Source organism: Pelodiscus sinensis, chromosome 8, assembly GCF_049634645.1.
Source record: "Pelodiscus sinensis isolate JC-2024 chromosome 8, ASM4963464v1, whole genome shotgun sequence".
In the NCBI taxonomy this organism is placed as follows: Eukaryota; Metazoa; Chordata; order Testudines; family Trionychidae; genus Pelodiscus; species Pelodiscus sinensis.
Window position 1 is genome coordinate 26,619,359 of NC_134718.1, and position 22,309 is coordinate 26,641,667.

Sequence of the window (22,309 nt, forward strand, 5' to 3'; positions counted from 1 at the left end):
GACGGGCCGGTCTACGGTTGGGTGCTGATGCCACACGGTTGCCAGGGCCTCCCTGGTGAGGGAGTCCAAGGCGATCTCTGCCTCCTGGTCCATGAACAGCAGGGCACCGGCCTGCAGCAGGAGCCGCAGCCACCTGTACAGCCCCAACAGAGGCCCGACCAGGCACATGGCCACCCGTGGCTCCATAGCGGACAGAGCAGGGCAGAAAAAAAAACCGCAGGCAAAAGCAGTTGGGGGCCAAAGGGTGGTGTCCCCAAAAGTCAGAGGGCAACCACAGACCCTGCGAAGGGTGTCAGTCCCTGGCAGAGGCCCCAAGGCACGGGAGCAGGAGACCAATGGCTGCCCGGCGAGACCCCCTTAAGCATGTGTCTGAACGGCGCTCTGGCCCCGCCCCTGGAAATGTCTGGTGGCCTTTGTCCTCTTCAAAATGGCTCCGGGCTTCTGCTTTTCCGGAAAAGCGCGCCGCCAATGTAGACGTGCTTTTCCGGAAAAGCGCTTCGTTATGACGATAACTCCGGGGCCAATGTAGATGCTCTTTTTCCGGAAAAACTTATAACGAAAACTATTCCGTTTTAAGCATTTCCGGAAAAAGGTGCCAGTGTAGACGTAGCCGAATAGTTTTTAAAATAATAACCAGGAAAATATTATTGTTTTTGTTGACAAATCATATGATGTTTAACAAAATCAATATGAGTACGTCTACACTAGCCCCCTAGTTTGAACTAGGGAGGCTAATGAGGGTGACGGAAATTGCAAATGAAGCACGGGATTTAAATATCCCGCGCTTCATTAGCATGTTCCCGGCTGGTCGCCATTTGGAAAACTGACTAGCCCAGAATAACTGCCTGCGTCTACATGAGACAGTGAAATGGGCGTTCGCAGTAAACCCCTAACTCGAATTAGCTGTTACTCCTCATGGAATGAGGTTTAACAGCTAATTTGAGTTAAGGGGTTTACTTTGAACTTCCTTTTCACTGCTGGCTTGATTGGTGGGAGAGGGAATTCTGACTTCCAAGGTTTAAGTAGGGTTCAGATAAATACTGACTTTCTACAAAGCGCCTCAAAATATTTCAAGACTTGTCCATTACTTATCAAACAGAAGATGCTAGTAGAAGTTTGGAGTCACCTCCTGCACTATGAAGCATGGAAATTATGACTTACAACTGTAGGACAAACATAGCTGTTTGACAGAAATTTGTCATCGCTCAAGAAGCTTTGGAGTAAAGCAAATTTATCACAAAAGTACAGTAGACTTATGATAATCCGGAACCTATGGGACCTAGGTGGTGCCGGATTATCAGATATGCCGGACTATCAGGAGGTACTATAAACTAGTTATATAGATACTGTATACATTATATACTGAATATAAAGTGTTCTTAACCCTTTTTATTGTACATACTGTATACAGTATACTGTAATGTTTTAGGTTTTTAAAGCCTTTTTTACACTTTTTGCTCAGTTTAGCTGCTGCCGCTGTTACCTTGTGACTCATTTTTTGCTGAAGCTCACTCACTAGGCTCTTGCCATTTTGATGCCGGACTATCAGGAGTGCCGGACTATTGGATGCCGGACTATTGGAGTTTTACTGTATGTGGGGCATAGGCGAATGACCATTTTTTAAGCAGCAGCTCTCTGTGTGGCAGGTTTTAGGTGATTAGCAGGGTTCTAAAATTCCTCTTGGACAGGGTGAACAAAATATACTTTGCATTTTCATTGTCTTCAAATAGCTAGGTAAAGGACAGATAAATAATTTTATGTCTCGTCTGGTAAACTTTCATAACAATTTGGCAAGACTGTTCAGGATTTCAACATTAATTACAAGAAAAATAATTACATTTTGAGAGACTAGCACAAGACAAGAATCCTTAAACCACATTTTCCCAATATACTTATCCTACTGACTCAAATACAAGAAATGATGTGAAAGTCTTTGCACAGAATTATGCAATAGTGTGATTACAGCAACCAGTCCTTCAGCAAATATTCCACAGAGCAGCAGTATGAGAACCACTCTTTCAGTTTTCACTTAGGGTATGTCTACATTACCCCGCTAGTTCGAACTAGTGGGGTAATGTAGGCATACCGCACTTGCAAATGAAGCCCGGGATTTGAATTTCCCAGGCTTCATTTGCATAAGCCGGCCGGCGCCATTTTTAAATGCCGGCTTGTTCGAACCCCGTGCTGCGTGTAGCCGCGCGACACGGGGTTCGAACAAGCCGGCATTTAAAAATGGCGCCGGCCGGCTTATGCAAATGAAGCCCGGGAAATTCAAATCCCGGGCTTCATTTGCAAGTGCGGTATGCCTACATTACCACCCTAGTTCGAACCAGGGTGGTAGTGTAGACATACCCTAAGTTCTTTTTTTTGGGACAATTCACTATTTAATTTAGTCGTCATTAGAGATGACTTTCAGGTACTGTCTCCAAGAAATGCTTTGGCATGTTTCTATATTTTATTTGAGACTATGCCAACTTGCTACTAACTATTACAGCTAAACAATTTTCTTTAATAGTTTGGAATCTTTGAACTTTTAAATGAGAGGCATTCTTTAAAGCTCTATGGCAAAATCCGTAGTCCAGTTAAATTATTCTGAGAAGCATAACAAAAAAGTCTCACAGATGAATTGTTCATAGTCTCCTTGATTTCCATACAATCCATCTGAATAACTGTTTACTTAGGCCTGTCCTGAAAAATTGAACAGGTATCTGTTACAGCAGATTGCTGGTCTAACTCTCAGAATGGATTATTGGAGATGTATCAATTTTAAAGAATTAACTCATGTTCAAAGACTTTCTTACTATGTAAGGGATAAGCATTACTATTATTATGAAAGGCTGTTATCCCCCTAAATATAGACGTGGGTCACAAGATCTGAATGTTGTCAATCTATTCTCAAATTTTATTGCATAGAAATGCCATTAATTTGTTATACTTTGAAAAAAATGCAATCCATCCACTTTTAGAATGATGTACGTTGTTTGGAGGAGCCTGGGTGGTGTTTGAAATGATTCTGGGCTCAAGAGGCCAAATTATCATTTCATTTAGCTCAGGGGAAATGTGGAATGATTCCATTGCTGACAATGGACTTACTTCACATTTCCATCAGTGTAACTGAAGTGGTAATCTGTCTTCAGGTCCGTACTTGAAGCCACATTCTGTCATACCCCTTTGTTGGTTTTGTTTGCTTGTGAGTTTGGCAGGAGTCCGCACTGCGCACTGTCAGAAAGTTGTAGTTCAGGTTCCTCAAGTTCCTATTCTTCTCTGTAGATTGAGCTCCCTGGCAAAATTATATCACACATGATATACCACAGGCTCCCTTTTGTGGAGCTGTCATGGTGATTGCGGCTAAGGAGCATTATGGGAAATAATAAATATGAAGGATGAGGAACGCAAACTCCAACAGTTGTTAGGAATTACAGTGGTATTTCCAAATGAAACATCATTGGTTTGGGGGGTTTAGTTTGTTTTTACAAAAAGTCAAACCTCACACAAAACCCATATACCTCTTGTGTAAAATTTCATTTCATTGGAAAAAAAAATCCTGTTGACAAACAGCAATGGAAGAACAATTTTGAGAGCTGGTAGGCAGGGTGCTCCTACAAGTAACCTAGCAACTATATAGTACAGAGGTGGCCAAACAATGTGTCCCAAGCTGTGTCCAGTTCTTTTACAGGTAATTTGTGGTTCAGGGAACCCCACCCCACATTTCCATCTACCAGATGGTGGAGGGCTCAGAAGCTCTGCCTTGCAGCAAGTTGGTGATGTAGGGGCTCTTGCTCAGTGGGGAGCTAAGACTTGGGGCACCCCGATGCAGCTAGAAGCTTTATCAGGAGCCCCACACCTGCATGGGTGTGCCCCAACTCTCAAACTTCTGAAGATTGTCACATTCAGATTGCTGGATCAGCAAGTTTGGCAACCCCGACATAGTAAGAATTGTGAGAATTCCATTCCTAACACACCCAGGGGACATCTCTTGCTACTGTCATATGCCTGTGTCTCAGGTTAATAAAAAGCCACATGAAATGACAAATGCTTAGTCTCACCTCGTCTTTTTAGTAACTGAAATTTTGTGAATGTGAATAATTGTGTGGAGAATTTAGCTCCTAATTACAATTTTCTGATGTCAACGAGAAGACATTGAAAGAAAGGATGTTAAAATGTGGTTAATTGACTAGTCGAGTAGTCGATGGAATTTCTGTCAACCGGTCAACTAGTCAATAGGCATTTCTGCATTCCTCCTTTGAAATGTACAAGAGCCCCAGCAAGGAAGTCCGTTGACTCTGAGCTGCACGAGGGTGCCTTCTTTGAGATGCACAAGAGTTCCCAGTAGGGGCTCTTGTGCATTTCAAAGCCATGGAGCCCAGGGTCAGCAGGGGACTCACAGACTGTGAGTCCCCTGCTGACCCCAGGCTGCATGCTACACTGCATGCCACTAGGAGCCCAGGGGAGTCCCCAGCTGATCCTAGGCTCCATGGCTGCCCCTTTGAAAGGCTCACAGGCAGCATTTTAAAGGGGAAGCTTATCAGATAGTCGACTAGTCTTTTACATCCTTAATTGAAACACCACCAACTTCAATTTTATTGAAATATAGCCCAGAAATGGAAAGCGGCATTTGAGAGGTCAATTTTCGGGGACCCTGAGCACCTGCATCACATGCTGAATTCATTGGAGTTGTGGGTTGTCAGCACTTATCTAAATCAGCCCTTCTAAAAGGACGGTCCTTTGGATGTTTCATTGTGTTGTCCTTAAAAAGATAAGAAACCACTTATTTTAGTGCAGATTATCAGGTGGAAAATAGAAATAGTTCTTCAAAATCTATTCAGAAAGAGACTTTCAGGCAAAATTTTGTCTTCAAAGTTTCCACCCAAACTTTTGGACAAATGTACCAAGGGAAACCTAGGGTTTGGAATATTCAAAGGGATGTAATCATTTTTATAATGTGAGATCAGGTCAGTAAGAAATCTGTTTGACCTCCATCACCCTCAAGGCTGAATAAGATTTTTTTTCAGCTGTTTTGTTGGGCTTATTGAATAAAAAGCTGTGTTTAATGTTTGTTTTCTTCTAACCCAGGATTTAATAAACACTACTGATTGACAGTCACTACTTCACATTGGCCCATTCAAATATGAATATCATAAACTTTTTCTTAAGGTTTAAAGCTTTTGACATACATATTTATCCTGTAGTGTATAAATTATTTTTAATTGCAGGATTTTGAGACTATAGTTTGTCTCTAAATAGCTTGATATGTAATGTGTCTTCCCTACCCCCATTTTTGCAAGGGGCTGCAAATGAGACTTTACTTGCCACTTTGATAGTTTATGTCAAAAGCAGGAAACTAACGTAAAAAATGAAGTTTTTACATCACAGTCACAGGCTTGGATTAGCCTATATTTTACTTCTTTGAATACAGTGGTGTCAATAATATGAGAAATGTACAAAAGTGGCTTTGTTCCTACAGGTTAACCCTCTCTAATCTGGCACTCTTTGTAGTCCAGCATGATTTTAATTAGCCGGATGTTCACTTAGTATGGGTGTGGCCGAGTTTCCCATAGTCCCATTGTGTGAAAAAGTCAAATTGACCCATCCTAGATATTTAGAAATGTGTTTTCCCTGCAAAGCCTTAACCAACATATGCATGGCATGGAGTGTAGCACACCTGGACTATGTCTACACTGGTGGGTTCTTGCGCAAGAATGGTTGTTCTTGTGCAAGAACCCACAGAATGTCCACACGGCCCGCCTGCTCATGCGCAAGAAGATTTATAGTAAAGCGTGGGAAGAGAGGGCTTCTTGCGCAAGAGCTACGCTCTTTTCTAACAAGTGTAAGACCTCTTGCGCAAGAGTTCTTGAGCAGAAGGGCAATGTGGATGTGTGGCAGGGGTTTCTTGTGCAAGAAAGCCCTATGGCTAAAATGGACATCAGAGCTTTCTTACACAAGAGAGTGTCCACACTGCCATGGATGCTCGTGCGCAAAAGCACATCTAATAACTAGCCATAGTGAATGGATTACATGAAGACTGTACCTATGTGGCTTGATAATATATTGTGTGTTGCCTAACAGTTGCCTTGTTTCAGTGAATTTATATAATATTCTAATATCTGGATAAAAACAACAAAACATGTAGTCTATAAAGTGCTACCAGACCATTTGTTTTTTTTTTCTGTAACAGACTAACTTGGCTACCCCCTGAAGCTCCTAATATCTGGATAGTATTTTTAAAAGTAAGTAATATAAAAAATACATAATAAGTAATATCATATTTAAGTAATATTAAAACATGTTTTCTGCCCACACGAGAAAGTTGTAATTAAACCATATTGTACCAGATCCAATCAGCAGAAGCCAGTCATTGACTTGGATATGAGAAGGTTAACTAAGGCACACTGGTGAAGCAGGAGCTGGATGTGCTTGGACTGATGGATCACTAGTGCAGCTGTGCTGACTATAACAGGGTTGCTGTGAGTCCATGCAAATTGTGTGAACATCTAGTTCAGCTGGACAGAAGAGGGACCCAGAAATGCATGTTGATCTAGGACCTAATGAGAGGTTAATTCAGTCCTGCCCTTGATGTTTGTCAGGCTAACTGGGGATGTAGGCATAGGGAGGACAAAGATAATGAGGTGCTCTGTGGGGAGGAGGGAAGAGATGGGCTTAGCATGAGCTGTAGAGGGATAGGTTTGAGCGGCTCCCTTTCCCCAAATTGCCAGCCTGTCATTTCTACAGGAAGCTGTGTCAATTTGAATTCATTTCTTTCTGTAAAGATACGCTGAGGGCTGTTCCGTATTCCAAAGTGACTGCTGGAGGGGTTCTTTTACTTGGGAACACATCTCATCAGATACATCGTTTTGCTGTGCATGTCTAGGATATTTCAGGAGACACCATAAGGAATATTTTGTGAGTCCTTTTGCTTACACCTGTGTCATTTGTTGTTGGCTCTCATCTTTCATGCTCAGCTGTGAATGAGGAAGAAAATTAATTAACAGCATTTTCAGCCCAGGCATTATGACAATAGCAGGCTTGGGGATGTGTTATCACCATCCGCCTGGCTCACTAGACCATATCATCCACTGATACTTTCTCCTTTGAAAAGCCAAATCACTGGCCTTCGTATTTTTTGTTTTGATATTATAAAGTTGGCCTTGCGATGGGGAAGGCATGGGGAATGCAGCTGAGGCAATCTGTTTGAAATTTAGCAGAAAGAAAGGGCAAGAAAGAAAAATATTCCTTGGTGGGCATTCTGTATAGCCCCTCACAAACAGGAAGGAAGGAGGCCAATCAATATTAGCTAGCTAGAGTGGGGAACCTTGAACCACCAATGTCTACCTATATTTGGTCTACCCCCATGAAGAACTACAATAGCTACCACACTATGTCCAAGAGGAATGGGGTCCTCCAGCACCATCTCAAAACACCAAGATTGAAGGGACAGATATATAAGGACTTGAAATGATGAGACCTTGTGCAGCAAAGTCTTTGTTAAAGGATGCAATGGAAGAGTGGAAGAATTTTACTTCAAATCTAAACATCCTCAAAGCTCGTGGAGCATTTGCAGTCAGAATTTGGATTTGGGCCCCTTTCCATAGTGACCTGGAGTTGGGTTTTACTTAGTAGCAATTATTATTATTTCACAATGAAGTGTCCAAAGCAGGCAAACTAAACAGCAAGGCACACTTTCCTGAACTGCTTCTAAACTAAAATTAGACAAAAAACCCTAAGGGAGACAACATACTGAGGGGGAAGAGCCACAATTACACAAGGTGGCAATTCTCTTTAGCTATGCCCAGTACATGAACTTTTCAATCAAAGATAATGTTTCATATGTCAATAGCGAGAAATATAGGGTCAGACCCTCAGCTGGCTCTAATGGTGAACTCCATTGAAGTCAAAGGTGCATGAAGTTTACACTGAAATGATCTGGGCCCATAGTTTTCTGAAATGCACATACTGAAGAGAAATGTGTGATTAGGAGGGAAAGGTAGGAAATACTAGGAATAGCCTAGGTATTGCATGATTGAAACCAAATTTGCAATCCTAGAATCTCTTCATATAATCATAGAAATGTGGGACTGGAAGGAACCTTGATAGAGCATCTGGTCCAGTCTTCTTGCTCTGATGCAGGACTAAGTATTGCCCTGTCTTAGCTCATCTGTGAACTCCTTTCAGGATTACGAGGAGGCACACTACATAATGATTTTGCCGACAGTGTTGGACTAGAATCCAACACTGTCTTGACAGTAAAGGACAAACTGACTGATGGGATTCAGTTGTATTTAAAAATGTAGGAGGTTGAGAAAGCAAACAAGTTCCAAACTTCAGTGGCGGTTGTATAAATAGGCAGCCTGCTGGGGCAGCTAGAATCTTAACATTGGAATATTTACTCCCTGGATTATGTATTCAAGCCACACTGCACTCCTGCTCATTCTCTCCCTTCCTCCTCCCGGCAGTATGCCATTAATTTAAAGTGCTCTTAAAATGAAATTTTATTGTGTGAAGTTTGTTATTGAATATGAAAGCCTGGTATAAAGAGCACCAAAATTAGGTTAGCAGCAGCTGAAATGGGGCCTGATCCTGCAATGCTTTGGCAGTTCTGATTAATGAGCGCAGGGTCAGGCCATTAGGGCTTAAAATAGAAATGAATAGCAGTAACGGGAAACACTGTATATTAATTCATTTGAAATGGCTACAAGATGCTGTGAAAATCTCCACTCTGTGGAGCTCAACCCTGGCTGTAGGAAGTCCAGGGACAAGTTGTACACTAGGAGGAATGGCTTAGAAAAGTTTCATGACAGAGATAAGATAGGGCTGCATGGTGGGTAACCCTTATGTGGGCTCCCAAAGGAGGGAAGAAAAGGAGCAAAGAACTGCTCTTCCCTCCATTGCATGAGGGCTGCCATCACTCCCTCGGGGGAGGGGAGGCCTGATACTGAATGTTTTCTTCAGAGACGCATGGGCAGGAATAGAGAATAGACCAAGACGTGACAATTTCTCTGTCCCCCCATCCATGCACCAGGAAGCAGAGCAGGCCGGTTATTCAAAGGGGAAGTAGTTTGCTTTCCCCTCAGCAGGATGCTCCCGGTGGGTGTTTGCCACTCTCAGACAAACCGCCTTCAGAGTGGCCACTAGAGGTGTGCAGTGCCATGACTGCCTCACAGCGTACCTCAGTGCAGGACTGTGCTGAAGAGGCACACTCTCTCCCACAGTTCCTAAGTCACAGGGATATTACCAGCTGTGTAAAATGGTTCACCTTCTGCTATATAACTGATCCCCCTCACAATGAATGGCAGAGCTATGTGAGACTCCAGGAGCAGTGTATTCATGCTAAAATATCTCTAAAGCTGAAATCTCCTTTCTATTTAAAGTCAATCATTTTTGCCCACAGAGAATAGAAAATAGACATTTCCAATCCTATAAATTAGAAGTCATTAAAAAACCCATGTAATTCATGTACTCCAAATATAGGAGTGTCCCTTTGAAAAGGAGCCTTCTTGAAAGCTGGAGTGTAGACTAGAACTCAGCTATCTAGAGGCTCCATCTAGTACTCTTAAGCACAAGGCCACTTTTCCTTTGCTGTTACAGCAATTCAGAGACTTTTTAAACAGCAAAGATATAAATACATTTTAGGTCAGTTTATGTTTGGAATTCACTTTGTTAATTTTAATTCCAAGATGTGTTCTTGTCATTGTACCCATCACTAAAGTATATGTATTAAAAAATCTTTTCACTTCAATTCTTCCAGTCCCTCCACGCCACAAAATCCATGCATTCTTCATCAGCAATGAAGTCAGTCAAATGTCATTACTTTCACAAATAAAATGTTGCTTTAAAAAATAAGACATGAAAACAAAGTATGACCCATTTTATGACCTATGAGGGAATAAAGAAGTGGACAGCTGGACATTTTCTGTTCAATTTTTAATTAATATGTGATTACTTTATCAGTCTCTTCTTGAATCACACTTTATTAGAAAATTTCAGAAGACTATTGTGTTTTTATTATAGTTGCTTTATTCTATTTTATAGCCGCACCATGCCTGTTTCAGTGAGTAACAGCTCTTCTAGAGCTAAAGGGTGGTACATAAATAAAACTATTGGTGTTGTTATAATTTGGACATCATATATACTTGATTGTATTCACAGTGTCTTTCCCATGATAATGTTTAAAGAAAGCTGAGGTATGGGATTTAGGATTTTAAATCAGGAGTTGTGACAATGAATGCAGCAATGCCTAAGCACCTTTAAAATCTGGGCCCAGGGACTTTTCCCCATAGAATTATGATATAATGTTATTCAATAAGGACTGGTGGGGGCATTTTAACCATAGGCCTTCTCCACAGCCAACCCTTCCTCTTATTTGCTCTACTCATACCTTACAAGAATATCATTACATAAAATCAACATTTGCCAATTATTCAAGTAGCTATGTGATTTTCTGCAATGTCCATCCCTATGGTGGCACAGGGTCCGAGACAACACCCCTTGCCCCAGGCATCACTCCCTACACCCTCTCTTCCTGCTGCTGCTCCACCCCACCGTAACCCCACTTCACCCTTTCCCCCAAGCCTTGCCCCTGCTTCAACCCCACTCTGACACTTCCCACCCCTGTTCCGCCCCCTCTCATCCCCCTTGTACCTTTTGTACACTGCAGTAGCCTGCACGCAGAGTGATGCACACAGCAGCCTGCACCACTCCACCACCATCTCCTAGCTGGGTCGCTGCACTCTGTTCCCAGGAACCCTGCATTACTCGGGAGAATGGAGCGTCCCAGCTAGACCGCTCCATTTCCCATCACGGTAATGAAGTGGAGTAATCCCACTGAGAGAGGGGGGATGACAGAGCAGGCTGCTGCATGTGTCACTCTGCTTCCTGGGCTCCTACTTCTGTGGTGAGTGTGGTGGGGGAGGAGGATGGAGCAGACGGCTGATCCCCAGTCTCCCCCATGTCCTGGGTCCTCTGGATCCTATCAATATAGGATACAGTTCTGTCCATCAGACTGTTGGGGTGGCTGTTCCCCTTCCCCCCATCAGCATACCTGGGGAATTGTAGTCAAATGATAAAGTCTGTGCTACCTGAACATATTCTCTTTCAGTGGGAGAGGGAAGAAGCTGGCTAATCAATAGAGCGAGGGCATCTTAGGGTGGAATCACTAATGTCATACTAATGGTCAACTTTTGCACTTCTTCACTGTTATATCTGTATGTTAATTAAATAAAACAAATGATAATAAGCCTAAGCGTTAGGCTTTCATGTGTCTGGCTACTGAGCCCCTCACCATATGTACAGCCAAGAAAGTATTTTAAACTGCAAGGCAGAGCATGGAGGTTAAGTATGAGCTGCCAGCAATAAAAGGTGGTGTGACAGCATGGAATTCTACTGTTCATAGCTGATAAAGACTTTAAATAGTTTCTAAAGCTTATTTAAAGCTAAAAGCTCAGAAAAGAACTTGCTGGATAAACACATCTTTCTTATATTCCACAATAGAGGATCCTGACAGAGTAGATAGAACAAGAAAACTTTAAAAAGAGCTACAGGAATGTTAAACCAACGTAGGATATCAGTACAGGACAAAATACTGGCATCTTTTGAACCTAAGGTGTGTCATCACTGAAAGGGTTAACTCATGTTACTGCACATAAGCTAGCTGGGCTTGAATGATCCCCATTGTGAAACAACACTTAAGCAATATGTACTGGAAGTTGGCTGAACATCCCTTCTGCATTAATAGCTGGTCCGTTAGCAACATTTCAGCATTCCCACCCACCCATCAAGCTCAGGTTTAAAGTACCATTTTCCACCAGCTAGATAGTTTGCTTGTGGACAAGAGTCTGATTAGTGCCACACCTTGAGTTATACCTTAAGCCCCACGCTATAAACTTATGTCAGTATAAGTACGCTGTTTTGTAATTTCGAAAAACTTCATTTCAAGTTCCCCTGGTAGAACTTGAAAAACACAAGTTTTACCCAATAGAAGAAACCTGTGATGGATTTCTGTTGATATTTGATATAAATGCATTATAAATAGTTTAAAGGATCTGGTTGGTTGAGTCAGTGAAACGCTCCGCGTCTCCCTGGTCTGCTGGGGAGGGGGCACGCTAGCTCCACATCTCCCTGCTCTGCTGGGGGGAAGCAACCCCCGCACCGCCGGAGGTGGCAACTGTGGGGGAGGCACCCCGCACTAGCTGCGTCCCCCTCCCCCCGTTCGTAATTAGGGATCCGACGTAAGTGGGAGTGACCTAACCCAGGGACTGCCTGTACTCCATTTCCCTGAGAGATGTTAGCTATGGTGAAATAAGTCCTCTCCTGTCAGCCTAATGCTGCCTCCACCAGCCAGAACACTTTGAGGCAGCCACCCAAGGCCACATGCTTTTGGGGGGCTCTGCAGGGACCACCTCAATAATCCTATGGACGGGACCTTTGGGGCTAAGGGCAACCTGAGAGGGGCTGATCCCTGCTGCCATACCATTCCAGGACCCCCCTTCAGAAATTTCCCAGCTCACATCACTCGAAGGAAGGGGCTTCAAGAAAGGGGACAGAGCAGGGGGCGGGGCTTGAGGTAAGAGATGATGAAAGGGCAAGTAAGGGGGGTGAGTTCAGAGCCACAACTGGGGGGTTGCTCTGGACCCCACACCTAGGGCACTGGTGGGAAAGAGGTTGCCCAACCTCCCCCCATGAGCTTGCCTCTGAACAATGTAGTTACACAAATGTAAGTTTGTAGGATAAAACAGGGCCTCAGAAGAACACGAGAGGTAGAAGTAAAATTGATTTCAGACATTAAAAAAAAACCCAGAGGAATTGTGTTTATTAGAAAATGGCTCACTGTTCAGGGAAGAATGAAATTATTGGGAAAATTTGCCGAGTGAAGTACTAAGCAGCATAAACAGGGAGACACTGACTTTTTCTAATTAGAAATATTAAACACTGAAGGAAACCATGACAACAACTAGTGCAGACTGAAATGGGCAAATTATTTGCTAAGGAAAAATATCACTAGATTCACAGAACTGGAGTGAGCTCTCTCTTTTCCTTTTGTACTGTGTGCTTAAAAATGAGAAATCCTATCTCTGTGTTATAACATATTATTTCTCTGAATTTTAAAAACAAAGCTCTTTGTATAATGATAGTGTTCATTTGTGAAGTGTGTCACTTACTCAACAATAGGAGAGCATCTGAGACCCCGAGCTGTGCAAGCCCTGGAAAGCTGCAGATGTTGGCTTTATGACAGCTCAGCTTTCAAGGGAAATGATAACCTGTTATTTATTGGCACCAAACAAAAACCAAAGCCATCCAAACACAATGGTGGGGTGTTCTGAGTGGCAACAAAATCTTAATGGCTGAGCTAACAGATAGATGTAATGAAAGTATGTGTGGGTGCTGAAGAAACACCACTTCAGATGGTGTTAAGAGTGGGGTTTCCATCACACTGAAAAAAGAAAGGAATCTTACTTGAAAGGTCTTTCGGAGTGATTAGAAGTGTTAAACCTTTGCTCAGGTTTCCCCCTACATACACAAACACGCACACTTTTTTTTAAAACTTTGACACTGGGTTCTTATTTTCCAGCCAGGAAGAAGCTGGTATCTATTGAGCAAGTTCTTAGTTAAAACTTGTATTTGGCTGGTTAATATTATGTGAGCAGAAGGAAGGCTTGCCCCTGATCTTGGAGGATTGACTGAGCATATATTTAATTGTTGATTATGTAAATATGCAAACTATAGCTGGGCTGTATTAATGTTACTTCTTGTCAGTATATAAGTTATTTCCTGGCTCCTTGTTGACACTACTGAGACCAAAAAGAAGTTGCAGTAGTGGCGTGAGACTCTTGCTATGTATTTGTGTACAGGGCTTACACAATGGGCTCTACAGCTTGTTTGAGCCTTCTAGGTCCTGCCGTAATATAAATATAAACAATTTACTGCAAACTACATGTGTCAGGGCTTGCATTCTGACTTGCTCCAGGGGGTTCCCCAAAAGCAAGTTTTAAAATTTGATTAAAAATACCTTTGGCTTCAGTTTGGTTCCAGATAAACTGTAATTTGCTATATTTTCACATAGGTTTGAATGTGTGCCAACTGGTTTATAGAAATATTCATCCCTTTCAAATTAATGCAATGTCCCTTTTATCATCTTATGTCTCCTTTTAGAGGCCATCAGGATTATTTTATAATAATGGTGTCAGAAGCAGAGAGCTGGATATCACTTGTGAACGATATTAAAGAATGGCAAATACAAATGCAGGCAGAGTTGTTAAACAGAGAGATAGTGGTTTAATAATAGTCACTCTGTGGAACTGTAACTTACATCATATAAAGCACATAGATATAAACCCATCTCTTTGGTACTTACAGTCTATAAACACACTTGCCAATCTTTTATCCATGATGCTCTTCTTATTAAGCATGTGGGCACACAGTCTGTGTATTTTAAAAGAAAAGATAAAGCATACCAGAAAACACCAGGTGCAGTAAAGGGTACATAGCGTTACAGAATGGGTAGGTCCACACTTGCCATTTACATATGAAAAAGTCTTTTATTTGCACTAAAACAATAGGAGCATCTACATTTGGCAATGGCTTTTTCCAGTGAAACTCAGATGTTTCACCACAAAAGAAAACCATCTCCACAAGAAGTGTACAGTTATTACCTGTGATGCTTTTGCAGTGATGTGCAAGTGAAGATCTTCTTTCAGTGTTCAGAACTTTTAGCCTCCTCACGATATCCTGCAATGTCTAGGAGCTCACTTGAGACAGGAGCTCTGCTACTACATCAACAGACATCTGCCCCTCTACCTGTAAAACCCTGGGAACTTTGTACTCCCCTTCCTATTTTCTTGGCAAGTTCTCACTTATCTGGCCAGATGACAATGGCTTCTTCAAGGCGCAAAACAATATCCTGCTTGCGGCAATGCTGAGCTACTGGAGCTGATCAGTGTTTGGGGAGAGGAGGCCGTGTGAGGAGCCAGGATGCTCTGTGATCACCTCCGTCTCCCCTTTCCTATGAAAGCTGTGCTATGACTTAGCTGCCCTCAGGACACTGCTCTCACTGGTGATGGAAGGGCTGACAATGTAAATGCTCTCTGATGCCTGTGATCCTACATGAGAACACAAACCAGCACTTATAATGGTTCCCTATCACTGTTGAAACTGACAGTGCAAAAATTCTGTATGTGTAGATAACGCCTATGGTGCAGGAAAACAAGCTGTAAAAAACTCCTGGATTGGTGAAGCTGCAAGAGCACAGAAAAGGACATATGGTGGAATACCCACAATCCAGGTAGGCAAATTAGAAGGCACAAGGTGGCTTTGTGTCCATTCTCCACATCCTGGAGATGTCATTCACAGGGATTTTTCAAGTATAAGGACTGATCCCTGCTAATGTTTCTGCAGGATCTAGTTACATCAACTGGGTTAGCCCTGGGCAGGCTGGTGCCACTATATTTATCTCCACTTTCACAGGTACAGGCAACTGCAGCTCCTATTGCCTGCCGATCACCATTCCTGGTCAATGGCATCCGCACCACTTCCTGCAGCTCTCATTGGCTGGGAATGGTGATTCACAGCCAACAGGTAGATATAGCGATGCCAGTCCACCAAGGACTAACGTTGATGAACTGGAGCTGGCCCGTGGGCTGGTATTTGCCCACCCCTGTTCTATTCGCTTGCCATCTGACTCCCTTTCTTGCTATAATTAAGAGGAACTGGCAGGTGCCCATTCACCCTTGAAAGCCCTATGGGCTGCTGTCCACATCATTAAACTCTTCAGCTGGGGGTTGGAGGAGGCAAGTGTGTGCAGCCTTCCTTTTCCTCACCTCTTTCATCTCATCACTGTAACCACATACACCTTGGCATGCTTTAGCCACCTCCTTCTCTTCCAAATCAATGTAGTTTAGGTGCCTAAATACCTCTGGGATCTGAGTCTTAGTGACTAATCTGGGGAACAACAAAGCTCATAAATCCCCAGCTCAGGTTTCCCAGTACGCTAATGGGGATTCTTAGCATATACTCTTGTGGTTATGGTGCTTCCCTACCCTGAGCTTAGTTAAAAGATGGCTGCAGATGAGGATGGGAATATTTTCCCCAACCTTCCTCCCCATGTGTGGGAAGAAACAGCTCATCCTGGTCTCCGTAGCATTTTAATACATTGTGGCTATGCAACAGGTCATAGTCTGTAGCTTCTGGAAAATGTGCTTGAAGCAGAAGCATCTTATTCCTCATGAAGATATGGCATTGGAGGTGGGGAGGTTCTTAAACACTAGTACACAATGAAGGGAGCACAAGCACTATGGGGGGGGGCAGGTCCCCCCGAGTTTCATATTGTCTCAAATAATTTTGGAGCCTGCACCACTGCTTGCATGTAATATGTGATGAGTTTGAAAACAGGTAAGTTATTCATAAACGGAGGCATGGTGATTAAGAAAACAAAAGGCTTGTTATTAAACTAAATTAAGAACCAATGCTTTCCACTAACAGTGTTTTAGATAAGTAGTGATGCTCTAAGACCTATCTCCTAGTCTTCTTTGAAAATCCTAAGGTGATAAGAATGGATGACTGGGAAGGAAGGGAAGTTCCTGGCTATGTAGGTGTATGAATCACTTCAGACCATGGTCACAAATGTATTGAGAGCAGAAGCTAAGATTTGCATTTGATTGAAAGGAGTTTCTTTCACTGAATATTTTATAGGAATAAGGTGATAATTTTAACAATTAACAGCACTTTTAGCTACATGGCATACATTGAAATATAGTGCTGTAGTAACTTAGCAGGCTGGCTATCACCTGGGACTGTGATGCCATAGATAAAGTAGTTTAGTCCATGGAAGTTATTTTTCAAAGACTGATATTTATAGGGTATTTCCTTGACATCTTTGATGTCAAGACATGTTTCTTTCTTTCTTTCTTTCTTTCTTTCTTTCTTTCTTTCTTCTAAAATATTTTACCATTATTACCTGATTTATTTGGACTTGTGAAGATGATAGTCAATGATAGGATGATAATGATAGGGTGCATCTACACAGCAGTGTTATTTCGGAATAATGGCCACTATTCTGAAATAACAATGTGAGCGTCTACACAGGAATGCCATTATTTCAAAATAAATTTGAAATAATGGGCTTCTTATTCCAACTTCTGTAAACCTCATTCCATGAGGAATAATGTATATTCCAAAATAGGTATTTTGGAATAGCAGTAATGTGAATGCTCCACTGCTGTTATTTCGAAAAAGCTCCTGCCCAGGGCCATTCAAACCTATTACTCTCCAGTGCCTCCTGGGGCTATAAATCGAGATCACATCCACATTAGGGAAGCCTGCCTCAGATTAATTTTGAGGATTCCCTGACTAGTACTACTGAATAGTAGACGCACTATTTCAAAATAAGCTATTTCAGAGTATTTCCTCTGGAATAGCTTATTTTGAAATAAGCATGCCGTGTAGACATACCCAAACAGAATTAGCTAGGAAGCAGAATGTGGATTAAAGTTTCAAAGGTTTAGTCTTTATATTTCAGATTTATTACTATAGCTATAGCTTCATTACAATCAGCTCAATTTTACATTGCATTATTACAATGCATTGTTCTGCCAAATATTTTAAAACGTATATTCCATTTATATTTATACCTAACATTTATGAAAAATCTTTTACAATGCCCTTCAATGAAGGCAAGTGAATCGGCCAGATCCCTAGGTGGTGTATATCAGTTCATTTCCTTTTATCTATGCCAGCCAAGGAGGTGGCCCAATATAGCCTACCCATAGAAGACTGTATGCCCTAAAGAGCTCTGAATATAAAACTACCAGGGCACATTCATCTGTGGTGTAACTCCACCGAAGTCAAGTGTTATGCCAGGGATGAATTTGGCCCCTTGTGCCTTGCCTTTCAACTACATGAAAGCCAGCTCTTGTTATAACGCAGCATGCAAATCTATCACTCAAAATGCTTGGCTGCAAAAAAAGGCATTGTAAAGAAAGTGAGCAATACAGTAAGATAATTTTTTTTAAAATTATTTTAAATTGTGTGCCATTAACTAATCAAATATTTGTTTTAAATGCCTTTTTAAATGATGAAATAACCTACAGTTAATGTTAAACATACAGAAGAAGAGAATTTCCAAACATTAGCATACTTATAGAATTAAATAAGTGGAAAAATAACATTGCAATATAGCAATTGTAAGGTACGAAATGTGCACTTTGCCAGAATAGTAATTTTAGATTATTTCTCCTCCTCTAAATTCACTCATAGCTTGAACAGGATGGATCCTTTTCTTAGCAGAACCTTTTCTGACAGCTGCATAGATTTCCTCTGGCTTCTCTCTTTTAATCAGGGGTTTCTTTTCTGGAGCCTTCATCCTCCACATCACAATAGGGTGTCGTGGGCCAGTAGGACTTTGTATTCTGATGATCTTAGTAGAGGCAATATAGGACATCTTCACTGTCTGCACCACAGAATTCATTAAGTTTTTGGCAGCCTGAATTAGTGAAGTGACACTATCCAACTGTAATGAGAAACATGGCTGTTAGCCTAGGAAATCAGTCTGGCTTTAATCACAATATACTAAGAATAAATAACATTTGAAAAATAAAACTAACTTAGTATGATCTGATTTCTTTGTTTCTGCCAGGAAGATCATTATATTCATGTTGTTCCAGTGCTCAGATTTCAGAGATATAAAATGATTTGTGATGCTGGACTCTATATGTCTGGAAAATTGTTTCTTTTTAAATAGCTCAGCGGGGTAGCCGTATTAGTCTGTAAGGGTATGTCTACACAGCAGGGCTAACCTCGAAATAAGCTATGCAACTTGAGCTATGCTAATTAGGCAGCTTAAGTCGAAATAGCTTATTTCGAATTTGGGCATGTGCACACACCACTTATTTTGAAATAGAGCACTCTTCCTCCAACTTCCTTTATTCCTGTTTTAAAGCAGTCAGAATAAGAAACCCATTATTTTAAATTTATTTCAAAATAACAGGCTTGCTATGTAGACACACAATACACTATTTTGGAATAACATCTGTTATACTGAAATAATGCTGCTGTGTAGATATATCCTAACTGGGAAAACAAAAAATAGTTCTGCAGCTATGTCTACAATGCATTGTAATTTGAAATAAGGTACACAATTTGAGCTACAATTTGTAATATCTTATTTCATAATTTGGCGCTGTCTACACAGCACCAAAGTTCAAAATAACCCGCTACTCCAAAAAATCCATTACTCCTCATGGAATGAGATTTACAGGAACGTAGGAATAGTGAGCCCAAAATAACAGGTTTGTTGTTAAGACATGGGATAGTTAGTCTGGGATACTCTAGTGTCCCAAAATAGTTTTGGAGTGTAGCTATAGCCTTAGAGACTAACAAGAAATGTAGATGGTATCATGAGTTTTTGTGGGAACAAACCACTTTTTTAGATGAATGGAGTTCATCCAGGGTACAAATATATAGTAGAGAAAGAGAGGAGGATAGGGAGGGAAAGAGAAGGAAAAAAATATTGATAATTAGAGTATCTATGCTAAATGAGGCTAATTGAGTGGGCTCCAAGAACCCAGTGCTTAGCTTTTAATGTCATCTGGGTGTGGAATGTTGCAGCCCATCCAGGTCAGGTCTTTGTTCAAACATTGATTTCAGGTGTCAGACTTGGAAATGAAACCAAGTTTTGCAGCTTCTCTCTACAGCTGGTTTTTGAAATAGTTTTGTAATAGTATAGTCATTTTTAAATCCATTAGTGAGTGTCTGGGCACGTTAAACTGTTTCCCAGTAAGATTCTGTGTGTTACCATTTCCAATATCTGATTTGTGTCCATTAATCCTTTGTCATAGAGACTGTCCATTTTGGCCAATATATGTGGCAGAGGGGCATTGCTGGTCCTTTTTAAACATGAAATCATGATGGCTGGCTGCAGGGCATCATTTCACTTAATACTGATTTAAGGAGAAGACCTATGAATGTGCTACTCATTAGTTCCTTATAGTCCAACACTAGACAAAAATTCTCCAGTTATTCCCATGGTATTTCAATGGTTCCCTTGTATGGAGCCAAAGAAATGTAGGAATATTGTGACAAGTGAATATGGTATCTTTTTTGTTTTTGTATGGTTAGCATTTTCAAACTCCCATTTAAATTCAAAGGCAAAAGCATGCTTGATTCTATTAGGGTTATTTAAGAAAGACAGCATGGTCTGGATAGGGAATAGAAAAGGCTTAAGGAAATCTGACTTCTATTCCCAGCTACAAAGTGTGTCCTTGGGGAAGTCATTTCAGTCTTCTAAACCTGCTCCAGATTGGATGGCTTTCTAAAGGATATGCCCTAGTTCAAATAGGAACTATTTGGGGGAAGGTCTATGGGCCTGGTGGTGCAGGAGGTCACCCTAGATGAGAAGACTAGTCCCTTCTTTGTGGCTTTACTCTCTGAAAATCCCAGCAGAAATATACGGAGTGCACATTATAACCCTTATCTTGTTGGCATATGCTGTCAACTTTGTGTATTTAAAGAACTAGTGCCATCCTTAGGCAAATTTTAAAGTAAAGAAATCTCATGAATATTGTGGGCACTATAAGATAATAATAAAAAATCTGCTAATTGGGACAATTTAATATTATTCCCGGAGAATGCTTCACTTGTTGCATTTGGAGCCATATTTAAATTGCAGAATACTCTCGAGGCTGACTTTATGTCAATGTTAACTGGCCCATGTAAGTGGCTGAGAACCCTTAGGCTCTGTTGTGTTGTACTGTAGTTGTAAGTCAGGAAAGCTGTTACAGGCCAAACTCAGGGACATACTGTGACGTAGTGTTGGTACCTTGCTGGTGGCTAGGCTTGGGTTGAGGGTGACCTCCGCTGGCTGCTGTCTGTAGCACCGCTCAGCAGGGCAGGGGATGAGTCATTATGCAAGGGGGCTCCGAACCGGTCCGACCAGTTACTTCCCAGGGAGCAGAACAAAGAAAGGAGGGCGAGATCAGCCCTGGCTGGTTGGCGGGGCTGGAGGTGAGTGGGGCAGTTTTTCTGTCTGGTATGATGGAGGAAGCAGCCTAGGCAACGGGCTGGGATTTAAGGGCCCAGCCTCCCCCATCTGCAAGGAGGGCTGAGGCATCCTAGGCTTGCCCTGTAATCAGATTACATCTGTGCTGTGCTATACCCTGGAGAAGCAATAAACTCTCTCTATTCTACTGGCTGGTGGAGTCTGTTTTTGCCACTATGGGAGTGCAGGAGGCGGGAACCCCCAACGCTACACATACGCTTCTTGCTCTCCATCTTTTCCCCTGTAAAGACATCATAGGAGTGAGGTCTGTGAAAAACAGGGTGTGCAGCATTCCCTATTTCTTGTTTTCGCCATGGTTGGGCCTTCCATAGCAGATCATGGTATTTGAGGAGTTGTTCCAATATTCATAAAATATGGGAACCAGAAATGTCACCTGTTGAGATTATGTGTGTACAATTATCAGAGGGGTAGCCGGGTTAGTCTGAATCTGCAAAAACGGCGAGGAGTCCTGTGGCACCTTATAGACTCACTGAAGTGTTAGAGCATAAGCTTTCATGGGCAAAGACCCACTTCGTCAGATGCATGCATCTGACGAAGTGGGTCTTTGCCCATGAAAGCTTATGCTCCAACACTTCAGTGAGTCTATAAGGTGCCACAGGACTCCTCGCCGCGTGTGTACAATTAAATTTCTTTTTATATAGGAAATAGTTTATAACAGAGTCAGATAGCAGCTGGATAATATCATATTTCATTTTGAGTGTGGTCCCTTTGCTGGTGTTAAAACTATTTAGTATTTATTTCCCTGAATTAAAGATTCTTTCTGCCTTCAACTTGAGCTGTCTTTGCTGTTGTCATATTGCAACAGTGAGTTGGCAGGGAATAAATGTACTGTATAAATCAGATCAGTGACCTGAATGAGTAGCTTTTATCTTCAAGGAAGGAGCCACCATACTCATATTTAATTATAAGGCTGACAATTTCAATTTGGAACTGCATCTCCATTTTGAATAACTTTAGAAAACCTTGCTTTGATTTTTTTTTCTTTTTACCCTCCAATCTACCTGAGTACTTATCATTTTTGAAGTTTGGTTGCTAGTGAGGCAGCATGACATTTTGTGACAGTCTCTTTACTGCAGAAACATTTAAGGAATTGAGCAATTAACAATGTTCTAGTCAGAGGGGCAAAATGGGAATAGCGTTTTAAGATCATAATGAGTTTTGAGTTTTAAGATAATAATGCATAATTAGCTACAAAAGAAAATATTTCCTTATTTTCCCTATGACATATTGTGATGTAGATAAGAATGGAGTTGTTTCAGATTTTTTTCT

General features: G+C 41.6%; 1 protein-coding gene across 5 annotated transcripts in view; it reads right to left on the minus strand.

Annotated features, from left to right (window-relative positions):
- Positions 1-14,145: 14,145 nt before the first annotated feature.
- Positions 14,146-22,309, minus strand: part of CTNNA3 (catenin alpha 3) — a 1,020,369-nt gene continuing 1,012,205 nt past the window's right edge. For 3 of the 5 annotated variants that reach the window (XM_075934908.1, XM_075934909.1, XM_075934907.1), the window contains exon 19: positions 14,152-18,493. In XM_075934908.1, coding sequence (XP_075791023.1) covers positions 18,206-18,493 — 288 coding nt within the window. In that variant the 3' untranslated portion in view covers positions 14,152-18,205. Of the gene's footprint in view, positions 18,494-22,309 lie in introns of all 5 variants that reach the window. The other 2 variants (XM_075934910.1, XM_075934911.1) reach the window with 2 other exon arrangements.